At 52.0% G+C, this 24,255-nt stretch overlaps 11 protein-coding genes across 11 annotated transcripts; 9 read left to right on the top strand and 2 right to left on the bottom strand.

The window, feature by feature from the left end:
• Positions 1 to 497: 497 nt before the first annotated feature.
• On the top strand, positions 498 to 6,048 carry AA0111_g8098 (hypothetical protein; the record flags this gene model as incomplete). The annotated part of the gene is made up of 3 exons (XM_028654507.1): positions 498 to 4,927; positions 4,981 to 5,072; positions 5,123 to 6,048. 3 exons carry the CDS (start codon positions 498 to 500, stop codon positions 6,046 to 6,048), a joined length of 5,448 nt encoding a protein of 1,815 aa, XP_028504382.1.
• Positions 6,049 to 6,590: 542 nt separating this feature from the next.
• AA0111_g8097 (hypothetical protein) lies at positions 6,591 to 9,047 on the top strand (the record flags this gene model as incomplete). The annotated part of the gene is made up of 1 exon (XM_028654506.1): positions 6,591 to 9,047. One exon carries the CDS (start codon positions 6,591 to 6,593, stop codon positions 9,045 to 9,047), a length of 2,457 nt encoding a protein of 818 aa, XP_028504379.1.
• Positions 9,048 to 9,684: 637 nt separating this feature from the next.
• AA0111_g8096 (hypothetical protein) lies at positions 9,685 to 10,341 on the top strand (the record flags this gene model as incomplete). The annotated part of the gene is made up of 1 exon (XM_028654505.1): positions 9,685 to 10,341. One exon carries the CDS (start codon positions 9,685 to 9,687, stop codon positions 10,339 to 10,341), a length of 657 nt encoding a protein of 218 aa, XP_028504380.1.
• A 489-nt stretch (positions 10,342 to 10,830) lies between these two features.
• On the top strand, positions 10,831 to 12,600 carry AA0111_g8095 (Phenylacetate 2-hydroxylase; the record flags this gene model as incomplete). Its single annotated transcript, XM_028654504.1, has 3 exons — positions 10,831 to 10,932; positions 10,979 to 12,140; positions 12,203 to 12,600. 3 exons carry the CDS (start codon positions 10,831 to 10,833, stop codon positions 12,598 to 12,600), a joined length of 1,662 nt encoding a protein of 553 aa, XP_028504377.1.
• Positions 12,601 to 12,808: 208 nt separating this feature from the next.
• Positions 12,809 to 14,278, top strand: AA0111_g8094 (hypothetical protein; the record flags this gene model as incomplete). Its single annotated transcript, XM_028654503.1, has 4 exons — positions 12,809 to 13,133; positions 13,187 to 13,458; positions 13,531 to 13,876; positions 14,001 to 14,278. The coding sequence occupies 4 exons, from the start codon at positions 12,809 to 12,811 to the stop codon at positions 14,276 to 14,278; spliced, it is 1,221 nt and encodes a 406-aa protein (XP_028504378.1).
• Positions 14,279 to 14,516: 238 nt separating this feature from the next.
• AA0111_g8093 (hypothetical protein) lies at positions 14,517 to 15,637 on the bottom strand (the record flags this gene model as incomplete). The annotated part of the gene is made up of 2 exons (XM_028654502.1): positions 14,517 to 15,402; positions 15,453 to 15,637. The coding sequence occupies 2 exons, from the start codon at positions 15,635 to 15,637 to the stop codon at positions 14,517 to 14,519; spliced, it is 1,071 nt and encodes a 356-aa protein (XP_028504375.1).
• Positions 15,638 to 16,780: 1,143 nt separating this feature from the next.
• AA0111_g8092 (hypothetical protein) lies at positions 16,781 to 17,255 on the top strand (the record flags this gene model as incomplete). The annotated part of the gene is made up of 2 exons (XM_028654501.1): positions 16,781 to 17,019; positions 17,129 to 17,255. 2 exons carry the CDS (start codon positions 16,781 to 16,783, stop codon positions 17,253 to 17,255), a joined length of 366 nt encoding a protein of 121 aa, XP_028504376.1.
• Positions 17,256 to 18,170: 915 nt separating this feature from the next.
• AA0111_g8091 (hypothetical protein) lies at positions 18,171 to 18,644 on the top strand (the record flags this gene model as incomplete). Its single annotated transcript, XM_028654500.1, has 2 exons — positions 18,171 to 18,436; positions 18,506 to 18,644. The coding sequence occupies 2 exons, from the start codon at positions 18,171 to 18,173 to the stop codon at positions 18,642 to 18,644; spliced, it is 405 nt and encodes a 134-aa protein (XP_028504373.1).
• A 581-nt stretch (positions 18,645 to 19,225) lies between these two features.
• Positions 19,226 to 19,751, top strand: AA0111_g8090 (hypothetical protein; the record flags this gene model as incomplete). Its single annotated transcript, XM_028654499.1, has 2 exons — positions 19,226 to 19,296; positions 19,412 to 19,751. 2 exons carry the CDS (start codon positions 19,226 to 19,228, stop codon positions 19,749 to 19,751), a joined length of 411 nt encoding a protein of 136 aa, XP_028504374.1.
• A 290-nt stretch (positions 19,752 to 20,041) lies between these two features.
• AA0111_g8089 (U3 small nucleolar ribonucleoprotein) lies at positions 20,042 to 21,032 on the top strand (the record flags this gene model as incomplete). Its single annotated transcript, XM_028654497.1, has 3 exons — positions 20,042 to 20,324; positions 20,378 to 20,597; positions 20,648 to 21,032. The coding sequence occupies 3 exons, from the start codon at positions 20,042 to 20,044 to the stop codon at positions 21,030 to 21,032; spliced, it is 888 nt and encodes a 295-aa protein (XP_028504490.1).
• A 362-nt stretch (positions 21,033 to 21,394) lies between these two features.
• Positions 21,395 to 23,900, bottom strand: AA0111_g8088 (hypothetical protein; the record flags this gene model as incomplete). Its single annotated transcript, XM_028654496.1, has 3 exons — positions 21,395 to 21,571; positions 21,629 to 23,734; positions 23,784 to 23,900. 3 exons carry the CDS (start codon positions 23,898 to 23,900, stop codon positions 21,395 to 21,397), a joined length of 2,400 nt encoding a protein of 799 aa, XP_028504489.1.
• Positions 23,901 to 24,255: the final 355 nt, after the last annotated feature.

The raw sequence follows: 24,255 nt of genomic DNA, 5'->3' as shown, positions 1-24,255 counted from the left end.
GAGGACCAAGCTCAACAAACAAGCTCGGGAGACAAGCGAATGAATCCGCCAAGACAAGATCTGCTACCGTCTCAGAGATGGAGTAGCCGTTTTCTCGGGACGGTCTAGTTCTCTTGATTGACGGGATAGTCATCGTCGGCGCATTGTCGTCTTGCGTTTTGCGGGAGATCGTATGTGGTTGCTGTGGGAACGACTCCTTAGCGCACGCGGGGATAGGCCGTGCATCCGGCATCAGATGTCATAGATGCTCGCTAGTATATCGATATACACCCGATAACAAGTCAGCACGACTCGTCGACGCGTTCTTGGACGTTGCGCCCGCCATTGAGAAAGCCGCAGAAGCAATATGCCGTTTGCGCTAAGATAGCAGCATTATTTTGACGCGTCGGCGCCAGCCAGCAAGTTTCCTCCTCACCGCTTCATTTTCCAGCGCCCAAACTTGAGACATCAACACGGCCAACGCGGCACCGGCCGAGACAACCACCACAACCACCACCATGGCCAAAAACCCCCCACAGCCCAGCTACTTTGAAGGGCTCTCCGAAGAATGGCCCCAGGAATCGCCAGCCACAATTGCACGCAATGTCCAAAGCCCGGCCGTGACTCCCCAGAGCGCGGCAAAGGCCCGCAGTCGTCTTCCCCGCATGCGACAGTCCTCAGGCTCCTTCTCCGAGATCCAAGTGCGCAGCATCGGCAAAGAGCTGCGGCCGCCAAAGCAGAGGAGTGCCCTCCTCGAGCGCAGCTACAGCGACATCAACGCCCCGCCCGCCCCGTCATCGCCCAACGCGTCACACATTGAGCCCCCGCGTCGCGCCTCGTACTCGTCTTTTTCCATCTCGCAAGGCTCCGGCATCCACTATGGAACAGTCGCACACAACACGGTCGCGAGATCACCCACAAAAGAGCCAGGATCCCATGACACGCCCGAGTGGAGGCGCAGGCTCGTCAATGGCGAAGTAGGCTACGGCGGCCAGACCGACTTGTTTGGCCCCACAGGTCTTGAGAACATCTTCCAACCGCCGGCTGGAGGGGCATCAGACGACTCTGCGCAACCAAAGCGCAGGCTTGGGCTGCTGAAGGGTCTTTCTGCCGTTCCATTACCTTCGAGTCCACCACCATGGCCAGCCACGCGACGGAACGCGCAACAAAAGGAACAAGACCACGATGCCACAATAGATGAGCAGCAACAACAAACAGAACTAGAGGAGCCCTCCCACGACGAGACAATACACGAAGAAGAGCCATCAGAATGCTCTCAAAATCTTATGCCGCCGCCGCCAAGCGACCCGGTGCGGACTGTGAGCGGCCAGATCGAGTACGAGAACGAAAACTTCAGCCCTGTCTACCTTACCATGACCGGAAATATGAAGACTAGCCAGGCTGCCAACCCTGCCCCCAACTTCAGAGGATCCGAACTTGCCAACCGGTTACGCCAGATCGGATCGCCGCCCCCGGACCATTTTCAGTCCGAGCAAGAAGAAAGCGCACTGGGTTACAGCCGTGAGGACTCATCTTTCGCCAGACTGCAAGATGAGTCGCTACCAGAGGGCCTTCCTGCTGGCACTCCAGACATGGCGGACATGAACCGGAATGTAGAGTTTCGAAGAGGTGGATATTCTAGGGACGGATCTTTCCATCGCAAGCCTCTCAGCCCGTCGCCAGAAAGGATAGCTGGGTCGCGACCATCCAGCAGTCGTGCCGTCACAGCTCAGTCGAGTACAACCACGAAACACCCTTCGCCTCCTCCAGCATTGGTCACCAACCCATCTACACCACATCGTCGACGCGAACAATTCTTGAGTCCAGACCGAGCAAAAGGCTCTGGAAGTCCGTTGAAGCTCTTCGATGCGCATGACACCTTCACAAGTAACCGTATACAGAGACGACTCAGTCAGCTTGAGTACAAATCTGAGAAAGCTTCCAGTGTCAAAGAGGGCACAGCAGAGTCAAGCAAGGCGGCGCCGAAGCAATCGAGGCTGACATCGGTAGAAGAAAGGAGCATGCAGAACCTCGATCAAAGTCAGTCGGAACTGCCATTCAGACTTCCGTCTTTCGGCCAAGGCCAGCTAAATCAGCACGAATTCTCTGGTGACTACTCTGCAATAACATCCGATGATGATTACGATGCGCAAAACGATAGCGCCCCCGACGAGTCACCCTCTACAGATGTTGCCCCTCCTGGCAGCCGCCAACCTTTCAAGTTCCAGCTTGACGAATCACCAGTCCGACGCCAGCCTTCAAAAGCTAGTAGACGTGTATCTAGCCAGGCAGCGAACCCAATAAGGAATGTCAGTCGGAATGTCAGTCGGAGTGTCAGTCAGAATGTCAGTCGGCCAAAGTTTGTACCACACCGGAAGGGCTCTGAGGAAAAGACGGAGGCATTCCCAGAAGAAGACTTTTCAGAAATTGTTCACGAGTATGCTGAAGGGAAGAGAGGTCCGACATCGCCATTCAAGAACCCCACTCCCAAGCGTAGAAGGACAATCACTGCAGCAGATGAAGATGAAGAGAACGAGGATATACCGAGTGATGCTGAAGCAGGCACAATACAGCGTTCGCATGCAGCCATCCAGGCGGTTGTTGGACGTACGCAAGACGGCAGCCTAGATCCCTCGAAGAACATTGCCGACTCAGAGACGCTAGCCCGACGGCACATATTGAGACCCCGCAACCCTACGCCTAGTCAACGAAGGCGAGAGGAGATACAAGCAGAGATCATGGAAGCTACAGAAGCTTTCATCCAAGCTTCACCAAAGCTCAACACAATTCGGGAACACCTAGATTCATCCATCATGTCAGATACTGATACAGAACGAGATCATGCAAAGGCCGTCGCCAACCAGGTCGCTGCTTTCACTTTGAGGAGGCAGCCTGGCGCGCGCGATAAGACTCGCAAACGATCCGTAACCACGCAAGATTTCCTGGATGAAGCGCTCAAGATCATGGACTTTATCCGCACCAAGGGTCGACCAACTAGTGGTTTGGGCAGCCTCGAAGAAACGGAAGCCGAGACTCAGCTGCTCGAAGAAGTCAACGACCATCCTTCCAGTATGTTGACGTTTGAACGGCCCCCGAGCAAGGAAGGGCGACAGTCATCCTGGCAGGACGCGAATAAGCGAGACATAGATGCAAGAATCGAGAATCACCTCCGCAAATACCAAGAAAACGAGAACGATACTTTCTTGAACTCTTCGGTCAACTCTATTCGAGTATCACGCCTGAGAGCATCTGCAACACCAGAAGGAGAGAGTGTGGTGGTTGAGCAGGATGATATTCGGATCACGGACAACCCAAACAGGCACCAGACCGAGGATGACGAGGACCATCGCCCTAGTTCTGCGCCTCGTGGAAACGCCACACTCCTATCGACAGCTTCATCTTTCGGAAACACAATTGTCACAAATGCATCACGTCGTTCGGAATGTGTCGCGACGCTAGCTCCCGAAGCGGTGGCGCATCTTATCCCTCAGCAAGTCGCAGGCATGAGCTTTGATCGCGACAAGAACATTTGGGTCCGCCAGAAGAACCCGTCCAGGCAGCACCAGCTACAAGCGGAAGAACCAAGCGCCATGAATGCTAGCGAAGATGATCCTTTCGGCAACATTCCTGATCTGACAGTAGAAGATACGACTGAGCTAGATACTAGAACAGGCTCTCCAGTCCGCCTCCAGCCTACAGCAGAAACCATCCTCGAAGATACAGAGAAGCCAGACGACGACGAAGACTCGCGTCCAGTGACTCGTGAAGGCAAGGGTGTCGCATACACGGAAACAAGCTCGGCACCTTCCAAGGCCTCGAACTTTGGCTGGAGCTTCCCCAAAACTGACACACGAGCTACATCGTGGAGCACTCAAGCCCCGCGGATATACAGCACACACAAGATGCCTCATGCGCCTACAACGTATGCCATTCCAGAGTCAGAAGAAGATGGCGTCGAACATGAGATTCAGTATTTCGAAGGGAGGGACCACGCTCCTGCAAGTGTGCAACGTCCGCGAGTACGAAACGTTACTATCTCGATCGCTGAGCGCGAGGATCAAGCACGCGAACCTCAACCCGAAAATGCTCAGAAGCAACGCCGCCAACAATGGGGACCCTCCAGTGCTCAGCAGATGTCAGATAAGAAGCAACCAGCTTGGGGACAGACAAATGGTACCCGTACCATGTCGCATGGACGACCCAGTCGTCTGCCCGTCTTCAACGGAGATGGTGACTTGTCGATTCTGGATGATGCCCCGTCGAAGAATTATCGGATGGAGTTATCGATGAACGTCTCTGCGCCCTCTCTTCGCCATGGACGACGGGATACGCTTGTGACTGCACCATCATCACCTGTAAAGGATGTCACATTCATGCTCAGTGACCTACCTGAGTTTACTCTCAACCAGATCGATGAGTTCGATCTCCCCGATCGAGTCGTGGTGAAACATAACGGTAGCCGGTTTTCTAAAGCTCTAGAAGATCGTTATGCACAAGGCACTGCTGAGCTTGTGAAGGCACTACAGGATGTCGAGCCCGATGAGCCTTATTGGGAAGATCTCCGTACTGTCAATCTCCACAAAAAGGACCTTAACAGCTTACACCGTCTAGATGAGCTCTGCTACCACCTCGAGGAGCTCGATGTTTCAGACAATAAGATCAATCAGGTTGAGGGTATTCCTTACTCCATGCGTCGACTGCAGGCACAGAATAACTGTCTGAATGGACTTACCTCTTGGACGACCCTCGTCAACCTACAACACCTTGACATATCCGGTAATGATATCGACAGATTGGACGGCCTCGCTGAATTGGTGCATCTCCGAATTCTGAAGGCGGACAACAACAAGATCAGATCTCTTCAAGGCATTCTACATCTCGATGGCCTGATGGAATTAAGCGTTCGCGGCAACGAGATCGACACGGTTGACTTCAGCCGAACAAATCTGTGAGTCCGATTAGAGACTCCATCTCATCTTTGTTTGCTAATCTGTTCGACAGGAAATCTCTTACCGATCTGGATTTGAGGAAGAACCACTTGCTTGAAGTACGGAACCTGCACTGCTTGCCCCAGCTCCAGCATCTCAACCTTGGTATGTTTTTCGGTTGCTACGTTTGCTGGGACATTACTAACGATACGCAGATGACAATGAGATAGAGGAGTTTCCACTTATCGACACGGCTTTCAAGCCTTGCAGATTCCTACGGTCTATCCGTATCTGCCGGAACGGAACCACGATGCTTGATGTTGATCAGTACTTCCCTAAGCTCGAGTCTCTCTATGTTGATGGCAACTGTTTGACCCAAGTATCTGGCCTAGAACATCTTCGACATCTACGCACATTCTCCGCTCGCGAACAGATCCTCAACTCGGAGTCGGACATGGAGATGTGTGCGAGCAATCTTGTCAGGAATACAGAAGTTCGCAACCTGTATCTCTCGCTCAATCCGACGTATGGCCTTCAGATCTCGCAACATCTACTGAGCCTTCAGCGCCTAGAATTGGCTTCCATGGGCCTAAAGGAACTACCAGATAACTTCGGTCAGCTTACGCCGAACATTCGATCTATCAACCTCAACTTCAACTCTTTGACAGATCTTCGGCCACTCCTCAACATCAAGCGATTAAGTGAGCTTCTCCTGGCAGGCAACAAGCTCGAGCGCCTACGTGCCAACGCAATGGTCTTAGGCAAGCTGGCTACACTTTCGAAGCTAGACTGGCGAGACAACCCGCTCACGCTTCGCTTCTACGCTCCGACATGTGAAAACCGGGTCATGTCTCTCAGGCAGAAACCCTCCGACGAGCAGCTCACGAACCGCTTCGTTCTACCTGAGGGAGAAGTTGAAGCAGATGTGCAACACCTCCAGCGACTGGACTACGAAACCCGCATTAGGCGGCGGGTCACCGAGATGATGCTTGCCAATCTATGCAGGAGCTTGAGGGAGCTCGACGGGCTGCCGTTCGACAAAACGCGCGTGCTCGTCAAGGACGATGTATGGGAGCGCCTGCTGTTCCTTGGCGTTATCCAGCGCAAACGAGCAGATACTGCTGTCGACGACGGCAAGTAGTGGTGCACGCGATGATGAGAACATATAAGCATGGAGTTGTGGGGACAAGGACATTTGGGAATGGAATTGGCGCACGTTTCGCAATTACATATTGGGTTTCGCATAGCGTTTTGCATATGGTTTTGGTTGGGGTCTTGTACGATACTTTTGGAGTTGCGTTTGGTGGTTTCATTGTTCTTCGCGAAGCATCTAGTACTTGAGCATTTTCTAGGCGCATATCTTTCGGCGCAGAACAGATTCGCATAGGCTTCATTGCTGAAGGGCGAGGATTAGATTATTTGTAATGACTTCATGAACCGTATTTGGTAACGAACAAGATTCTGCATACCCCGCTCAGCAAGTGCTCTCGATGACTTGACGCCTCAGGATCGCTGTAGGCGGAACTTGGGTGAGCTGATCAGCCATCCCCCGCTCTCCACTAAATAGCTCCGCTGAGGCCCGTGCATCCTGCATCAAATCGTTCCAGGCCCCGTGACACGTACGCAACCATGAGCCCACAAGTTGGTCAGTTGAGATGATCTCCATTCACCATACACCCCACAATGGCAACTACTTCTGACGAAGACAGGGCGGTGCAGCTTGTGGAGAGGGCAAATGAGAGCACCAAGTCTGGCGAATTAGCTGTTGCAGCTCGGTACCTGCGTGAGGCTAGTACGATTGCGCCTGAGCATCCGCGCATCAAGGAAGCATGGGTTGTGCTGAAGGAAGAGGAAGATAAGAGCGAATTGCTGGGTTACTGTCGAGCTTGGGTGAGGAGCAAGGATGAACACGATGGAGAAAAGGCACTCAAGGCGATAAAAACACATGGCTTGAAGCAGAAAGAAGCAGAACAAGCGATGGATATCTTGTTTGACTTCAAGGGCGAAGATGATGTGTTGGATCAGGTCTCGGGCGAGCTACTGAAGAATCCGGGAGCACAGATGTGGCTTGCGAGAGCCGTCCGGGAGCAGCCGACGCGGATTTACTACGAAATGTTCGAGCGGGGTGACGACTCTATCGACGGCTTGCTCAAGGTTTTGCTCAACCGAGCGATTTGGCCCGACGACAAATCGTTCAAGCAAGGTCATCGAGACATGTTCATGCTCAGTCTAGCCATGATGATGGAGGAGGCGCTCGAGCACCCAGAACGTGCGATGAAAGGCATCGCGCAGCTGCTCGCTCATTATGCAGAGCATCTCAAGGGGATCATCGACGCGGATAGCTTCGACGTGATTCTCACCTCACTGGATATCCGACTACCTGCCAGCCTACGCAGTCAAGCTACCCTCGCAAGTATCAAGCTATTCGAACTTGCGCCAGAAACTGCCAGCGAGTTGATATCGAAGTTTGTTGCGGCTCGGACCAAGAAGGGAGAAGCGAACGACCTCGTTATCGCGTTTTCAGCGGCTGCAGCCATATTTCCAGTCGCTGTCACGCCAGCAGCTGCGTTGTTCCTTACAGAGGGCTTCGTCAGCACGTTGGTGCCTAGGGTCCAGAGCAAGAAGTCGCACAACCTCGAACAAGCGACTCTTGAACTTATCAGCGCTGCATGCGTGGATAAGAATTGCCGAGAGGCGATCAGCAAGCACTGCAGAGAATGGCTGGAGGACGTGGTTGCAGAAAGTCAGAATAAGAAGCGGGCTAACCTAGCCGCGCTCATACTCGTCAAGCTGGGCGAGGAGCAGCCGTCTGAGGATGCGCCAAGGATTGTCAGGGCAGAGAAAGTAGACCAGAGTGATCTAATCGCTAGCTTCAAGTCAATGGTCATAGGCGGCGACACATCTTCAAAGCAGGATTCTGTCGAGGGTCTGGCATATGCTTCTCTTCAACCCAAAGTACGAGAGGATCTTTCCAAATCGCCCAAGTTCCTCAAACGCCTCATCGAAACCATGAGTGATCCTTCATCACCAAAGAACATCGTATTTGGCGGTCTCACTATTTTCGTCAACATCACACAATACCTCCCTTTGCAATCGGAAGAGGAGAAGCGCATGGCACAACTAAAAGCCTACGCCAACGTCCAGAAGCCATCCGCACCACACGTCCTACTCAATGACGAAGACGTCGCTATACGATGCAAACGCATTCTCGAAGCCGGGGTTGTCCCCCTCCTCGTCCACGTCTGCAAAAAGGGCTCTCCATCAATCCTTACACAGAGCAGTCTGATACTCCTCTCGCTTTCGAAAGAGACCAAGTCCCGAGGTCTGATGGCCCAGCAGGGCGCGGTCAAACTGCTCATCCAGATCTGGGACCACATTTCCTCCACCAACGATCTTTCAACCACAGGCACGACGCCTTTCCCACCAGCCGCCTTGCCCACGACCGCACAAGCACTCTCCCGACTTTTGATCAGCATAAACCCCTCCCATGTCTTCAACGCCGCGCTACCAACCACATCAGCCATCCGCCCGCTCCTCAGCCAACTACAGCGAACAGATTCGAGCACATGGCAACTACACGCATTTGAATCGCTGCTCGCGCTCACAAACCTCGCGAGTTTGGACCGGAATACACAAGACCATATTATACGCCAGTCTTTCGATACTGTTGTCGATGATCTACTACTCAGTGCCAATACTATGATACGACGTGCGGCAACGGAACTCATATGTAATCTCATGGCTTCACCAGTCTGCATCGGGAACTTCGCTGACGGAAGCCCCCGCGCGAAACATCGCTTGCACCTTCTGCTCGCCATGACAGATGTTGATGACGCTGCTACGCGTTCGGCGGCTGGTGGCGCACTGGCTATGCTACTGAGTGTTGATATCGCTGTGCTGGAGTTTTTGCAGCAGAAGAAGAGTGTTGAGTGGCTGGTAGGGCTGTGCAAAGATGATGATGAGGCGATCAGGTATCGGGGGATTGTTTGTTTGAGGAGTGTAGTGGATGTGCCTCAGGGGGTGGAAAAGTGTAAGGCGGAGGGTGTGATAGAGGATTTAAAAGAAGTACTGAAGGGGACGAGAAGCCCAGACGTGCTTGGGGCAGGGGTGGAGACGTTGAAGATATTGATGGGTCAGTAGCACTGCACTTGAAACCACATTGATCCATGGGGTCATGGTTTACTGCCACGGCACACGCAGATGAACTATGTGCAATACCACCAATGGTTACACAGGTAAAAAGGTGGCCAAGGACGTACCTTGCAGACAGGTCGACTGTGGCGCGCTTTTCTCTTCTTTCGATACTTATCGCTGCCAGATCTGCTATTGTCAGAGAGTCAATCTTTGACAGTTTGGACGTACATGCGTATGCGAAGCAATATCGTGCATTCGTGATTAACGTGTGGCGGCGGCAATGATACTTCAAGACAGACAGTTACAACGACGGTTGACCTAACATACGGAGTCAAGTATGCTACATGTATTCTTTCAGCTTCCCAGTTGGACATAGCGTTGGAAGTCATAGTGATAATACCGGGTCCAGGGCAGCCAAAGTACCGTTGGTGGCTTACTAGCGTTCGCGTGTCATGCATCACGCTGCAACCTGAATCCTCCTTTCCACGCAACCAGACTTCTGCCTGAGGATAATTACGCAGCCATGTCTGCCTTACGCGCACATCACGCACCACAATAATGCCATAAAGAGGGACACGTCTTCTTGATCATATACTAACAATGCGATAACATAGCCATTGCAGCCACCAAATACGCGTCCACAATGCCCATCACCGAACTCGCTCTCCTCCACCTCACACCCGGTACCACAATCGATGATGCCGCCCTCCGCTCGAAACTGTCGCACGCAAAGACAGTCCTGCAGAACTACACCGGCCGCACCTTCTACTATATGCAGCAGACGGAAGACCCATCGTGCATTTACGTCATCGGAGAATGGGACTCGCTTGATCAGCACTTGAACGATTTCATCCCAAGCGCAGACAACCAAGCTTTACTGGAGAGTCTAAAAGACGCAATTACTGTAGACTCCAACCTCGAACACCTTGATGTATCGAACGCCGAGCTCCCCTTGCCGACAACTCAGGCGCAACTCGAACAAGCGCGTCGTGGGGAACTGGTATGGAGTATCGTCCATTGCAAGGTCAGGGCTGATGAGAAAGACCGGTTCCTCGATGCTTTTAACGAAGAACTGCGGTTTTTACAGGGTCATATAAACGAGCTAAAGGGTAAGACAGGGCGTGGATGGTGTGTTGGTGGGAAAGGAGACAAGGGAAATGTTTCTGTGGCTTTGTGCCCGTGGAAGAGCGTTGAGCAACACTTGGGATTCGGCAACACGGAGGGGTACGCGGAGGTTGGGGATATTGGAGATTTTGTTGATGAGATTGATGTTAAGCATGCTAAGCTTGTTGACATCTGATCTTGATCTAACAGTCACGCGATAACGTATTTCAAAGGTATACACTGCCACCTTTTTGATAGTACGTCAACGCATATTGCTGGGTATACCATCATTGTGGCTTTCCAGGCTTGATTACGACGAACGGTGAGCTGGTGTATAGCACTCTTACATTCTTTCTATTTCGCATACGTCATTAGCTTGATTCGGCAGCTCCATGCGAAAGGAGCTTTAGGCCCACGATAGTCTCCTTCATGTTGGTCAAGAAGTGCTGTCAGCGCGTCGAGCGGCTGTTCAGCAACTCAAAGGTGGGAGCAGAGCTGATAAGCGGCCGTTATCTTCGGAATGCTTCCGAACGAACCCCTCACAATCATGCACGATAGTACTGGGTGCAGGCAGTGTGCTAATAGATCTGGATCATGGCAAGTATAAGTAAACCATTCTGACGCTCTACTAATGGCTATTTCCATTTGCTGCTGATCTATAAGCTTCGCGTTGTTCACTTCCAACATGGATCATATGCCAGATATAGTACCCCATGTCAGGTACCTCCCTTCTGGTCATGTGGCAGTGGTTTCGATCGTTGCAATTGCAGTTTTCGTAATATACAAAGTGAGCATACCATTGAATGCTAAGAGATATGAGCTAACGTTGACAGCTGCTCACCCGCACTGACGTCCCGTACATCCTCGGTCTACCAGAGATACCAGGCGCCCTCCCAATTACGGGTCATCTCACCCAGCTCGGCGACGACCATGCTACAGTATGCGAGAAATGGTGGCGGCAGTACGGCAACTCTGTCTTCCAGATCCGACTTGGTAATACGCGCGCTGTGATTGTCAACTCCTTCGAAGATTGTAAAAAGATTCTGGTTTCAAATTCTCAAGGACTGATCGATCGGCCAAAACTGTATACATTCCATGGGCTGATCTCCTCGACTCAAGGTTTCACTATTGGAAGCTCCCCGTGGGATGAGAGTTGTCGGAACAAGCGCAAGGCTGCATCGACTACGTTGAGTAAGGGTATGATGAAGAACTACTATGATATGTTCGATCTGGAGTCTTACTGCATCCTTCGTGACCTCCATCGCGATAGCAAGAGTGGAGAAGTTGAGGTCAGTATTCGACCGTACATACAACGCTATGCCCTCAACACAACCCTCACGTTATGCTATGGCATCCGCATGGACGCAGTCTACGACGATCTGCTCCGCGAGATCCTCGAAGTGGGATCCGCCATCTCGCTCCTCCGCTCCGCTTCTGAGAACTACCAAGACTACGTCCCCATCTTGAGATACCTGCCGAACAACGAAAAGAATCGGCGCTCCAAAGAACTGCGTGAACGGCGAGACAAGTATCTGAACGAACTTCTTGACAAAGTCCGCGGGATGATCAAGAACGGTACGGAAAAACCATGCATCAGCGCCGCCATCCTCAAGGACGAAGAAACCCGCCTCACGGGCGTAGAGGTAAGCTCCATCTGTCTGTCTCTCGTCTCTGGCGGTTTCGAAACTATACCTGGTACGCTTGTATCCTGTATCGGCTCCCTTTCCACACCCGCAGGCCAGATCTTCCAAGACCGCGCATATGCCGAGATACGCAGAATGTATCCTACCGACGCGGCGTTGAAGGAAGCCTGGGCAACAGACTTCGAGAAAGAAACCGTACCATATCTGAACGCTATCGTGAAAGAAGCGGGGCGGTATTATACTGTTAGTAATATGAGTTTGCCGCGAAAGACAATGGGAGAGGTTAGGTGGGGGGATGCTGTCATCCCGAAAGGGACGATGGTGTTGATCAACGCTCAGGCTGGTAATCATGGTAAGGAAATATCCACCTTCATCCAGCCGAGGGCAGTGTGATGGATAGCTGACGACTTATAGATACCGACTACTGGGGCCCTACAGCCGCTACCTTCGACCCAGAACGCTGGCTCACTCCTCCTTCATCTCCAGACGCCTTACATACACCGAGTTCGCACACTAACCCGCCTCACCTCTCCTTCGGTGCCGGATCTAGGTCTTGTCCTGGTGCTTTGATAGCGAGCAAGCTAATCTATGCTGCGCTGTTCCGTTTGCTCAGTCTGTACAGGATTGAGGCCAGTGTGACAAATCCACCAAATACGGATTACGTGGACTATAACGCGATCAAGAGTGCTTTAGTGGCTTTACCAAGGGATTTCGGAGTGAGGCTTGTGCCACGAGGTGGTAGTGAGGGTGATCTTTTGGGTAGTGTGCTTGATGAAGGGAGAGTGAGGACTGCGGAGCTGTACAAGGAGTGATCGTGCGTATATATGATCCTGCTGAGTTCTACACAACTCTGATGGCAGGTTCCAGCTGTCGTGCGCCAAACCTTCGCTCACTGGTCGCTCTTTCACTTTTTCCCTGAATGAGGCTAGCGTATATCGAGTGACAAACGTGCTTTCCTTGTCTACCACGCACCCCTCAGTATTTGGGTCTCACACCCAGCTTATCGTAGCAATCTCAAATATGAGGCTCCGAATCGCTTCAGGCGGCATTGTAGCAGTGGCCTCCTTGGCTGTTAGTGAGAGGCCTGCGCTTTCACCCAAGATCTTCGGCGTCGACCCCTCGGGGGCCCCTCCCTTGTTCGACCCTCCTGAGTTCGCGCCTGCCCTGGGAGGTAACGCATTTGATCCAGAAAATGTGGCTGGTAAGACTCTCTGGGACAAATACCTCAAGAAGGGAGACCACATGACGTGTTTGATGGAGGCTACAGACGCAGGCGCAGGATGGCTAGAGAAGGATCCCAGAAAACCACCTTCAGCCGCGAGCAAATGGACGGGTGATCTTAGAGGTGAGCACAATCTCTCCATAATCTCGATACCAGGAGACCAACATTTCCGACAGCTGAACTCCAAAAATGGTTCTGGCACGAGTCGCAGTACGACAAGGGCTGGGAATGTGATTTCGAGGGCATGGGACTCAAGACGACGTTTGAAGGTCTCGGTCTCAACTCGCAATCAAAGTACGACGACGAGGGTGATCCACAAGCAGGGAGCAACGACTGCTATTCAATTCAACATTATGACGAATACTGGGTTGCAGATCCTGATGACGAATGGGGCCAGACGATTCCTATCAAGGACCAGAAGTACAAAGCCGACGGTAAGGAGTATACAGTACGTCAAATCTATATGCACAGACAAGTACAACAGCCTACATCGGGACAGAATACTAACAAGACACGACAGGCCACAGCCGGCGTCTACCAGTTCGCTATCAACCATAACGGAGGTCTCATTGCCAAGAACATCGAGAGTCCACGCCATGCCGTTCTTAGTCCGATGTCCTGGGGTCGTAGTGCCAATCCTGGGGAGCTTCCTGCAATTGAATTTGCGTCTGACGTCTTCTGGGCATATTGGGTCCGCGATAACCCCAATGTCAAGAACTTCCTGGTCTATGGCGCTCACAATGTCATCAATACGGACACAACTCTTTTGGTAGCTCGAGCCTTGAAGAATGTCGGCACAAATAAATTGTCCGTCTGGCCGGGTAACGTCTTCAATATTGGAAGCGAGGAGTTCCGAGTCCTGATCGGTAAGTCTTGTAGCATGCATCGACGCTTGACAACTGGGAATGTCGACTGGGAAAGCCATGGATTGGACCTGGTCTTATCCTCAACTCCCTGGTTTTGCTAAGATCTCATACTGATTACCTTCAGGCTCACCCATAGGCGCCACAGCTGGCCACTTGCTTGCAGCACACAAGGCCGAACTTGGAATCAAGAGGATCACTAAAGTGACTGTAGTCAAGAATGACAAATCGCCCTTCAAAAACCGACGTCTTTCAGATGATTTACACATATTCTTCAGTATTGGAGATGTACCACCAGCTGAGGTGACCAGACCGGATGAGCCGGTAGGCGTGATGGACAGCCGAATCGCCAGTGTCAGGAAGCGAGGGAAGAACGTAATTAGGGTGCATACTGTAATGGCTTAGAGTTGTGCATGGCGCGCCGTGTGAGGGGTATGTCTGAGGGAGGCGTTGAACCTTGCAACGTAGATGTGGCCAGGAAAGATGCTGCGAATCCCCTGGAGGCTCTACTGGGACCTGCTGTAGCCTTTTGCAATTCGGATCTATCATCCAAGCGTTCGGTGATGTGCGCCTATGAACTCGCTTTCTCGTGTATTGCTGCAACGGGTCGCTCGCGTTCCATCCTATTCTTCATAGTGTCTAGTTACGCCGACGCCTCAAGCTCTTCCACTCTCGCCAAAATCTTCGCTTTCCATCTCGTATAATCTTCCTGCTGGCGCTCACCCAGATAATCAGTTGCATCCTGCATCATAGTACCCAAGCCAATATAATCACTGCCACCAGCCTTCAACCCCATACCCTTCGCCTTGACTGCCGCATTGTCGCTCATCTCCACGCCTTCCATCTCATCTCCATCACTCTGAGGCTTCACACTATCGAACCACTGCATCTGCAACCATCCCTCTTCCTTTGCCATCTTCATCGTCTCTTCTATCTTGATCTGAAGCTCCTCTTCTGTAATGTCCTTGGCAGCAGGTAGTTCAACGACAGCCTTGATTGCTTTCGCCAGCCATTCGTTGTATTGTTGTACTGAAACCTCGATGTCTTTCATGCGCGAGTATACTAGTAGAAAAACCACAACGATGAGACTTAATACGCGCGTATCGCTAACATCCCCATAGGACGATACTGTGGTTCTTTTAGGTCGCTTGCTGGGTGATTCGGAGGCAGCGGCGGACATTCGGCATAGCAGCGGATAGATAGACTCTACTCCTGTGTATACGTGAGGTATCAGACCGGTGTAGTCGAATGACTTTGCCAAGGCGCGTATAGTGGGCATAACCCATTCTGGTGCTTCGCTATTGCTTTCAACCCTCCTTGGTGTTTTCCTAGCGCCCAACGGCGTTTTTGACGGTGTGTTGCGTGCTGATGCCGGAGCTGAAGCTGTCGGCTTTCGCGGTGTAGTTGGCTCGCGGGTCGCTGTGCTCTCTGGGAGTGCGCTGCTGAGATAGTTGTATAGTTTCTTGTATATGCGCGGGGGACAAGGCGGTCGTGATTGGATGGTCGGGAGGTTGAGACGCTTCTTCAGCCTTTCACATGTCAGCGTGATGCCAGAACGTGCGTTGGGTGCTCTTCATACCTCTCACACGCCAATTGCGCACACGCGTATGGTCGTGCGATCTCTTCGTCTGGCTTCATCGATGTCGCGACGCTTCGCGACCGCGTCAGTAGCGAAAGCGCGAGCTCTATCAGCTCGGCTGGCAATGGCCCGCTCAGCGTGGGTATTAAGCCCGTGAGGGCTTGTTCTATGCTTGCTCTGCTCATATTGTGTGCAAGTTGGATCGAGTCTGAATATGGGTCTGGACGTTTGATCCTGTGTCGATGTTGACGCGTGAGGTCTCGCGTTCTCACGTGCACGCTAGAGCCACCCCTCTTCGTCATCTCCAGTATCGACGTGCCTTCTCTCCCATCTCCTTGACCACATTCACTAGACGGTGCAAATGATCCAAGATGCCACGGTTTTTCCAGTGTTCCTATCACCAGGAAGCTACCAAATACCTTTGAGGCATACACCATCATCCCGTTTTCTAAGCCATCAACACGAAATATCGCGACAGCCTCCAGGGCACATTTCCGGTTTCGCGACGCCGAGTACTGGATTTTCAGAGCACTGCATTCATTGCAACATCACAACTCTTCTTTTCGCCTGTATTTGTCCTAATACTGCTGATCTTGCTCGTATCACATCTATCTAGGGAACTGGTACAACCACTTCGAGCGCTACTTATTTCCAGTCTCTTTCGTCATACCGTTGCAGTAACACCTTCAACTATACTCACCGCTACCATTGACCAATCGGCGTTCGCGCTCCTGTAGAGATGAAGTAGCAAACCGTGCCAAGCACACTAGAGCTATGTTATCGACACATATATTACGCCATGCTACTGCTGCTAACGTCTCGAATACATTCCAACGTTGTACTGGAGAGGCGCGGTTCGGCGGTCAACCTGCTCCCAACTCCGAACACGTCAATTCGGCTTGACCGACATATTGCATACATGGCTCCTGATCATGTTCACCATGTTTGATAGGACATTATAGTAGGTGCATTCGTCAGGATAGCGAAGGTGACATCCAAACAGTATTTGTGTGTAACTCCCGACATCCATGATAGGCAAGGAAGGGAGGACCAAAGCCATGCTGACGACGGGAACTTGCATTTTGACAGCTCGGTTACGACTGGCGAAAACATCTGAGCATGAGCTCATCGCGACTCAAATGTGGTATTTAGGCTTCGCACGCTTTCTGTTGGAGCATCATACACCATCCAAACTACACTCAAAAGATTGTCTTCAAAGGCCTCCAGCCCTGTTATAGCCTGCGCAACCACATCTCCGACATCCTCCACGATTTATCAGTGACATACCACGTCTCTATCGAAGCCAAATCCATCGATAGATAGCTATGATGCAGCTCACCACCATCCTCACGAGCTTGCTTTCTACCTTACCTATTGCACTATCCGCACCTACCTACGGCGAGCCATACAACTGCGGCTACGTTCTCACCGTCCGGAACAGCAGCGCCTACGCTGGTATCTCCGCATACTCCGACTGCACGGCGATCTACTACAACCAGTCAATCCCTGGATATCAAGACGCCTATGCCTACAACCTCTATGGGGAATGTCAATGCTCATTTCATTTGTAAGTTCCATCGATACACGGTGTCCTTGTCGAGACAACCTCCTCGTCGGAGTCAGACTGTAGAAGGCGAACATACACCCTCTGCACGGTGTGCACTAACAACTACTAGGAGCGAGGAGAAGTGCAAAGGAGCAACCAATCCACCCATGTACGAAGGGCCGACTGGCACACCCGGAAAGGAGCCCTGCTTCGAGGACCCGAATCCCAAGTGGTACAAGTGCGCGACGATTGGCTAACACATTCATGAGTGGGTCGGATAGACATGAAGGATTGATGAGTAATACTATAACTGAGTACATCTTTGGTATGTCAGTGGTGGCTGAGCTACTGACTTGGCCGCGTTGACGGTCATTTGTGTCGCTGGTAGATTTCATCATGACTTGGTTAGGATAATAAAACTTTTCCTCCATCGTATTCCTCTCTTCATCATAGCCGAAATGTTGATGTTCTAGCCCGAATGAATGCGCAGTTTCGTTTCTTGTGCATGTAGTACATGAAGACACTGCGAACGCATTCAGGCTTTTTCCAACTTATTTGTCAGTCCACAAGCCTGTTGACAGTGCCGTCAATCTTCTCGGTTCTAGATCGAATTGTTGCATGTCATTGATATCTCGAATGCGAGTAGGAGTCACTCCTGCCACGCCTCCCATGCGAGATGGCATCTGGATTGATGTTCGAGGAACAGCGTCGGCCCCATTCACGCCACAATAGTGCATGATTGATGAGCTGGCAGTATAAATACACGTACGCGAGCTTGAACCAATACTCATGATGTCCGAAAGGGTGGATTTATCGTTCTCCGCGCATTTTGGATCCCGTGGAAAGCGCGGCCCGGGCCATAGAGCGCGAGCCCTCTGCGGGCTCGGCCACACATTCCTAAAATGATTCAATCCTACCCGTGAACGACCTTGAGCTGCGTGCAAATGCGTTATGCGGCACGACCTGGAGTGTCATCGTGGTTACTATAAAAGCAGGCAGAAAAGATCCACCTCCTGCTACTTCTCCACAAGCCTAACGACAGCGGACAGCAAGATCGACTCCAGGCTCCTATCGACACTTCAACGCAAGTAACATCCGCCTACAAACCGCATGTGAGACAGATACTGACCTCGCACACCGATCTCTAGGCAAGTCCTGGCGACCTTAACAATATGCATCTCCTCGGCTCTTACTCTATTGCCTTAATGGGCTTCTTCTCAGTTGCTTTTGCTGCAACCCATCCCCGAGACTTCTCTCACACAACGCGTAGCGTCTTGACAAAGAACGACAAATGTTACATCAACTCAAACATCTGTGCCGAGGTCATGATCGGAGATAAGGCCAACCAACAGCTAGGCTATGATGGGTGCCAGAGGATCCTGAACCCAGACAAGGTCACTGGTATCAAAATGTTGAACTGCGAGTGCAACTTGTACTAGTGAGTACATACTACCTCAACTTCCGCCCGAGGCACTGGAGGTCTACGTGCTAATGCTTGCTTATCTAGTTCTGTCGACTCTGGATCCTGTAACAGCGGCGTCGATGAGACTATCGATAGGCTTGGACGCTGTGACATTGTCACGGGGAAAGAACGCCGTTGGAAGAAGCAGCCTAATTTCTGGAGCTGCCACAACCCTCCCGCTTGAGCGCCAATGTACATACTGCATATCGCTAAGCCCTGCGGCGGGTTATAGTAAGCGATCGTTTTGAAGGGCTGGGCCCGAGACTAGAACACACTTTGTCAGATACGTTGTTGTTAGTTTTGAGTCTCGAACGGCAAAAGCCAAGCGTTCGTCTCCTAGCTTAGTGCTTAGGGTTCAGCTCGTAGTTCAGCTCGTAGTTCAGCTCGTAAGAACGTCGTTCCTTGTAGCACCTAACACATACTAACATGTTCTCTTTATTCCTTTTTTTTCTTTGCTTATCTTCGGTCCCACGGTAGTGCTCGATGCTAGAAAAACGCTATTATGTGTAGGATAAGTATAACTTGTCAGTGCCCGTTTGTGCAACATGAGTTGTCGTACCGGCTCACAGTTGCAAGACAGTCACCAAGGCAAACGCTCTTGCTTCAACAACACATAAGGCAGCGACAAGACGGAGGCGCTCGTGACTACCTTCCATAGGTGATTGGCCTCATCTTCTTCTCCTTCCAGCCCTCGGTGTCCTCGCTCCAGCTGTCTTCCCGTCGAAATTGATAGCTTGCAACTCAAGAGATCATTGTACTTCTACGATGCACTTCTCCACAGTACTCCTCGGCGCCTTCGCATTCGCATCTGCCATTGTAGCTTCTGAGCTTCTCAAGTAAGTCAGCCCCCTTCGAGATCGCATCGGATCATACCGTGTCGGCAGAAGAAGTCAATCGACAGCAAAGCGCTATGCACGACAAATACTGCAAATGAATGCTAACCTTCACCAGCGAGGTGGGCTACGTTACCGACAGCGAGGGCAAGGTTTACCAACTCGATATCACCGGTCACAACAACGTCCGCGTCATCACCTTCGAGAGAAACGATGGCTACTACATCCAACCCACAAGCTATCATGTAGAGTCTGCGCACGCTTGTAACTTCTACAGCGAGGCGACGCGTGGTGTTGGGTATCTCATCGGCGAGTTCCCGGGTCCCGTCGAGGCCGACTTCAGTAGCAACATCTGGGCGGCATTTTATGAGTGTTGGAATGAGGATCTCGAGCCCACGTCTCCTCCTGGTGTACCGGTTCGACGGGGTAGAGTTTTTGTGGAACCCGGTAGTCTTTAGTTGCAATGTGAGGGACACGAAGATTGTCGATTTTGCAACTACCGGAGTTGCCTACTAGAAGCATTCACTGTATCCAGTTTCGAAGTATGATGATGTGAGCGAAAGCGCATATTTTTGCAGTACATGTTAAGCACGACGTAAATAGACAAGTCTGTAGTCCAACGTTGTTGCATTGGCCGCGTTATCGATAAGCTCATTCGGTCGACCCACTTTTACTTTTCGTCGTTGCGTCGCGAACTCTAACATTGCGCCTCAAGCAAATCTCCAACCACACGTCACATACCTCGACCATGATCCGAAAACAAGCCCGAGAACGTCGCGACTACCTGTACCGCCGCGCTCTGACTCTCCGCGATGCCGAGCTCGCTTCGAAAAGAGCAGCACTAAAAGCTTCACTCGCCAGCGGCAAGCCTTTGTCCAAAGATGTCGCCGAGGACCAGACCCTGCGCCAGGACTACAAATACGATGAGAGCAGGGCGGATAGGACAGCAGAGGAAGAGCTCGGGCTAGACGATGAGTATGCGCAGCTGTCGGGCGTCGTAGATCCGCGGATATTGGTCACAACTTCGAGAGGTACGAAAGCGTGGGAGAAGCGACATGACACAGATATGCTGACGCTGAGATAGACCCGTCAAGTAGACTGGGCACCTTCGCCAAGGAGATCAGATTACTGCTACCCACAGCGATACGATTGAACCGTGGAAACATGGTCCTGCCAAACTTGGTCGAGAGCGCAAAATCGGGCGGACTGAGCGACATAGTCTTGCTTCACGAGCACCGAGGAACGCCCACGGCATTAACAGTTTCGCATTTCCCTCACGGCCCAACCGCCAGCTTCTCACTACAGTAAGCACTCCACCAGCGTCTTGCACTTTCCGTTTACTCACACGTCCCAGCAACGTCGTTCTCCGCGCCGATATCCCCAACGCCTCCCGCGGCACAGTCTCCGAATCCTACCCCCACTTAATCTTCGAAGGCTTCTCCACCAAGCTAGGACAGCGCTGCGTACAGATTCTAAAACATCTCTTCCCGCCCCGCGAAGCCACGGCAAAGGTCGGTAACCGCGTTGTCACGTTCAAGAACATCGAGGATACGATCGAGGTGCGACATCACGTCTTTGTCAAGACAGGTTTCCAGTCGGTTGAGCTGGCCGAAGTGGGACCGCGGATGAGCATGCGATTGTTCGAGATTAGGGCAGGGACGCTGGACAACAAGGAGGGAGATGTGGAATGGCATCTCAACCAGTACACGAGGACGGGACGGAAGAAGGAGTACTTGTAGAGTTGATGCGAGTATGCTCGATTGCGAAAAGAACAGGTCAATTTTGGAGAAGAGCACAGCAGGAAGAGCATTATGGCGCAAAGGACAACTTTTTTTCTTCAGTTTGAGATACCACGAATCATAAGCGATATCCTGAACTCTGGCGTGCGAGCGACTTGGTATCCCGTAGTGAAGCTACATAGCACCAGTGCGTTCATCGTGCACAAACCCGTCGTCGTCGTCGTGGCACCGCAGTGCAGTTACGAGTAACTGTGTAACATGGCCCTGGTGAAGAACTGATGAAGCAAGATAAACAGCAACTTTTTGTCCCGCAGGTGAAGTGGTATCTAGCAGATACTAAGAGAACACTATCAATATCCCTCTCACATCATGCAGCCATTGGACTTGCTCGAATGGAGATCAGATACACTCAGTCGTATCCTCTGTCCGTTGACCGTCATATAACTCTCAACAAGCCATTCATACCACACCTTGCGATCATCAGTCTGTCTCCAGAAACTGACTTCGACCTCTGAGTTTGCAGGAAGCTGCATGGGGTTCTACGCGTGACGTCAGTTCTCGTCCTCTATACATGGTCATGTCCAGCGGATACATACCTTGAGTGGGAACAAGATGGGAAACCAAGAGATCATATCCTTGCTCTTCTGCTCCATGGTAACAGGGTTCGTGCTGAGTTCCACAGGCCCTTCAGACCCGCTGTAGAGAACGGTTTCAAAATACGCGCCGAGACCGTGGCAGACACCAGGCTCCTGGATGGGGAAAGCAATCTTGCAGTAGCGTAGGTTGTGTTCGTTTGCGCCGTCGCCGCCGCTGAAGCCGCCTCCACCACCTACTGCCGAACCGCCCTTGCGCAGCGAGGACTGAGCTAGAACCGAAGGCGGGAGGGGGTGGGTAAACTCCCATGCTGTTCGCACGTTCGGTGTAAGCGGCGCTTCTAGGTTGAAGTGCTGCATCTTGGTGCCGTTGCTCAGTTGTTGGGAAGCGATTGTTTCTTGGGACTCGGTGGAGAGGTAGTCGAACTGTGTCAACATGACTACCCAGGGGATGTCAAAAGCATTTGGGTCAACGCTGGTGCTCCTAGTATACAGATCAGACCAAAGCTTTGGAGTGGCGATGGGGGTGAAGTGGGCAGTATAGCTGGATGGAATCGAGATTCCGTGAGTTGGGTTCAAGACATGCTGGACACCGTCTAGGCACTCCGGCGACAGTTCATTGTCGGCAAACGATCCGAGAAGCTCACTGACAAGAATGTCTACTTTGCCGAAAGTGCCATCTGGTTGTGTCGGGCCTTTCCAGGCTCGCATATCCGTTTTAACAACAGTGACACGTCCTCCCCATGTCTCGATGTTGTGTCTTTGTAGTAACACGTAGGCATTGGGGTTCTTCTCGATGGCGTAAACCTTGACGGGGACCCCGGAGCTTGCGCTGGCGTTGAGTGCACGTGTGACAAGAGGACCACGACCTGATCCTACAACGGCCACAACAACAGCGCCGTTATCTGAACTAGTCGATCTTTTCTCGGCGTGCCAATCTTTCAGCGCCTGAGCGATAGCTCGCTCGTACCACGCATACTTGATCGGGTCCTTTTCAAATACTTCGTATGTGATAGATTCGAGGTTGTCCGTCAGGGGCTGCAGTGGGCTCTGTAGGTAGTCCTGGAACCCACCACCAAACCTTTCGATCTGGCTCTTGGGTGGCTGATTGCGCTGCAGGTATCGTACGTAGCTCAAGTGAGGAGTTGGGTCGTTGCTGCTACTGCTCTTCTTGGGAGCCTTCTTTGCGATCTCAGCTGATTCAGCTGGAGTTGGAGCAGCCATTGTTGAAGCCCCAGGGCTCGGTGCATCCTCTACTGTGCGAGGGGATAGATGGCCGGTTGAGTATGACATTATCATATCCGGGTCATCGATGCCTGGTAGTGGGCCGACATCCGAGATGAGTAGCCAAGGTCCACGCTGTAAGCGCATGCAACGGAATATGAAGACCTGATGCGCTTTGGAGAGAACAAAGGATTGGCGAGCATTGACAAGAAAAGACGAGGCCAACAGATTGAGTAGTCTTACAGGCTCGGAGAACCAGCGTGACTGGACAGCCAACGATGGAAGTCGACGCGGAAGATCGAGCATGACTGACAATCTGTTGTGGTACTTGCAGATGGATCTGATGGTGTTCCAAGCGTCCCATGAGCTCCAAGAATCAACGTTTTTGGCCTCGGTGCTTGCTTCAAACTCTTGTCTTGCGAAGCGAGCTAGGTCTCCCATGTCGTCGCTGGTGGAGTCTGACTGTCTTCCGTCCATGGGCATCTGGATGTGCAGCTGGATGTAAGATCCAGTGACGAGCGCTTCCTTGATGGACCGAGCATACTGAGATACGCCGGTCTGTCCATGGGCGAGTCTCGGCCCGGGGATGACCAGATTGGTAACACCACAGAAAGCAGCATAGGCAACCTCGAGATGGAAGACTTGTCGTGACAAATGCGAGATGATTGGGTCTGGCGAGGACAGGTCAATCCAGGAGCTAGTGAAAGCTACCAGTTGACCGATGATGTCGTTGGGAGTAAGCGGCGTATCAAAGTTGTCCAAGGCTGGTATCAAAGGCAGCGGTTGGTTTTGCGACTCGGCGAGGGTCTGGGTGTAGGAGTTGAGGAGGCTCAAGACGCGGTTCTGGAAGTGGTCGTTGGTGATGGTGCTAGTAAGCATATCATACTGGAGGTTGTCAGCCAGGGTCCTTGGTGCAAGTCGTCGACTCACTTACACCGAGATCTTGGGCATGCTGGACCAATTCGGGCGACACATGCAGGGTCCGCTTCGACTCATGCTGGCCGATGTAAAAGACGGGGAACGACTCGTCCATGCCTTCCGAGTAATCCATATCAGGGTCGGATGTTATTCGGGCCAATTTGGGGGTATTTTGTCAGGCGGGAGAAAAGTTGGTGAATGTTGCGGACTACCGCGGGGTCAGCAAGGTCGCGGATGCAATGCTGCGGCGCGCGCGACAGGGGGAGGTTGGACGTGAGGACTTGGGGTATGGCGCTGGACAGGAAGAAGGGACCACCCAAGGTGGAGAAATGTATATTTACTACATAGCTGCGTGTGGATTCTGCTGTGGTGCCTGGCAGCCTGTCGTGGTTCGCGCCAAGCTAGAGAGGTCGCGGTAAGTGGAGCTACTTGGGCCCGTCGCATAACTTTTTCTGGGACGGCGATTGCAGTCGCCCTTCACACGCGCG

The sequence above is a fragment of the Alternaria arborescens genome (assembly GCF_004154835.1).
Source record: "Alternaria arborescens strain FERA 675 chromosome Unknown contig_19, whole genome shotgun sequence".
NCBI lineage: Eukaryota > Fungi > Ascomycota > Dothideomycetes > Pleosporales > Pleosporaceae > Alternaria > Alternaria arborescens.
Note: the sequence above shows the minus strand (reverse complement) of the source record. Positions and strands in the feature narration are given on the sequence as shown.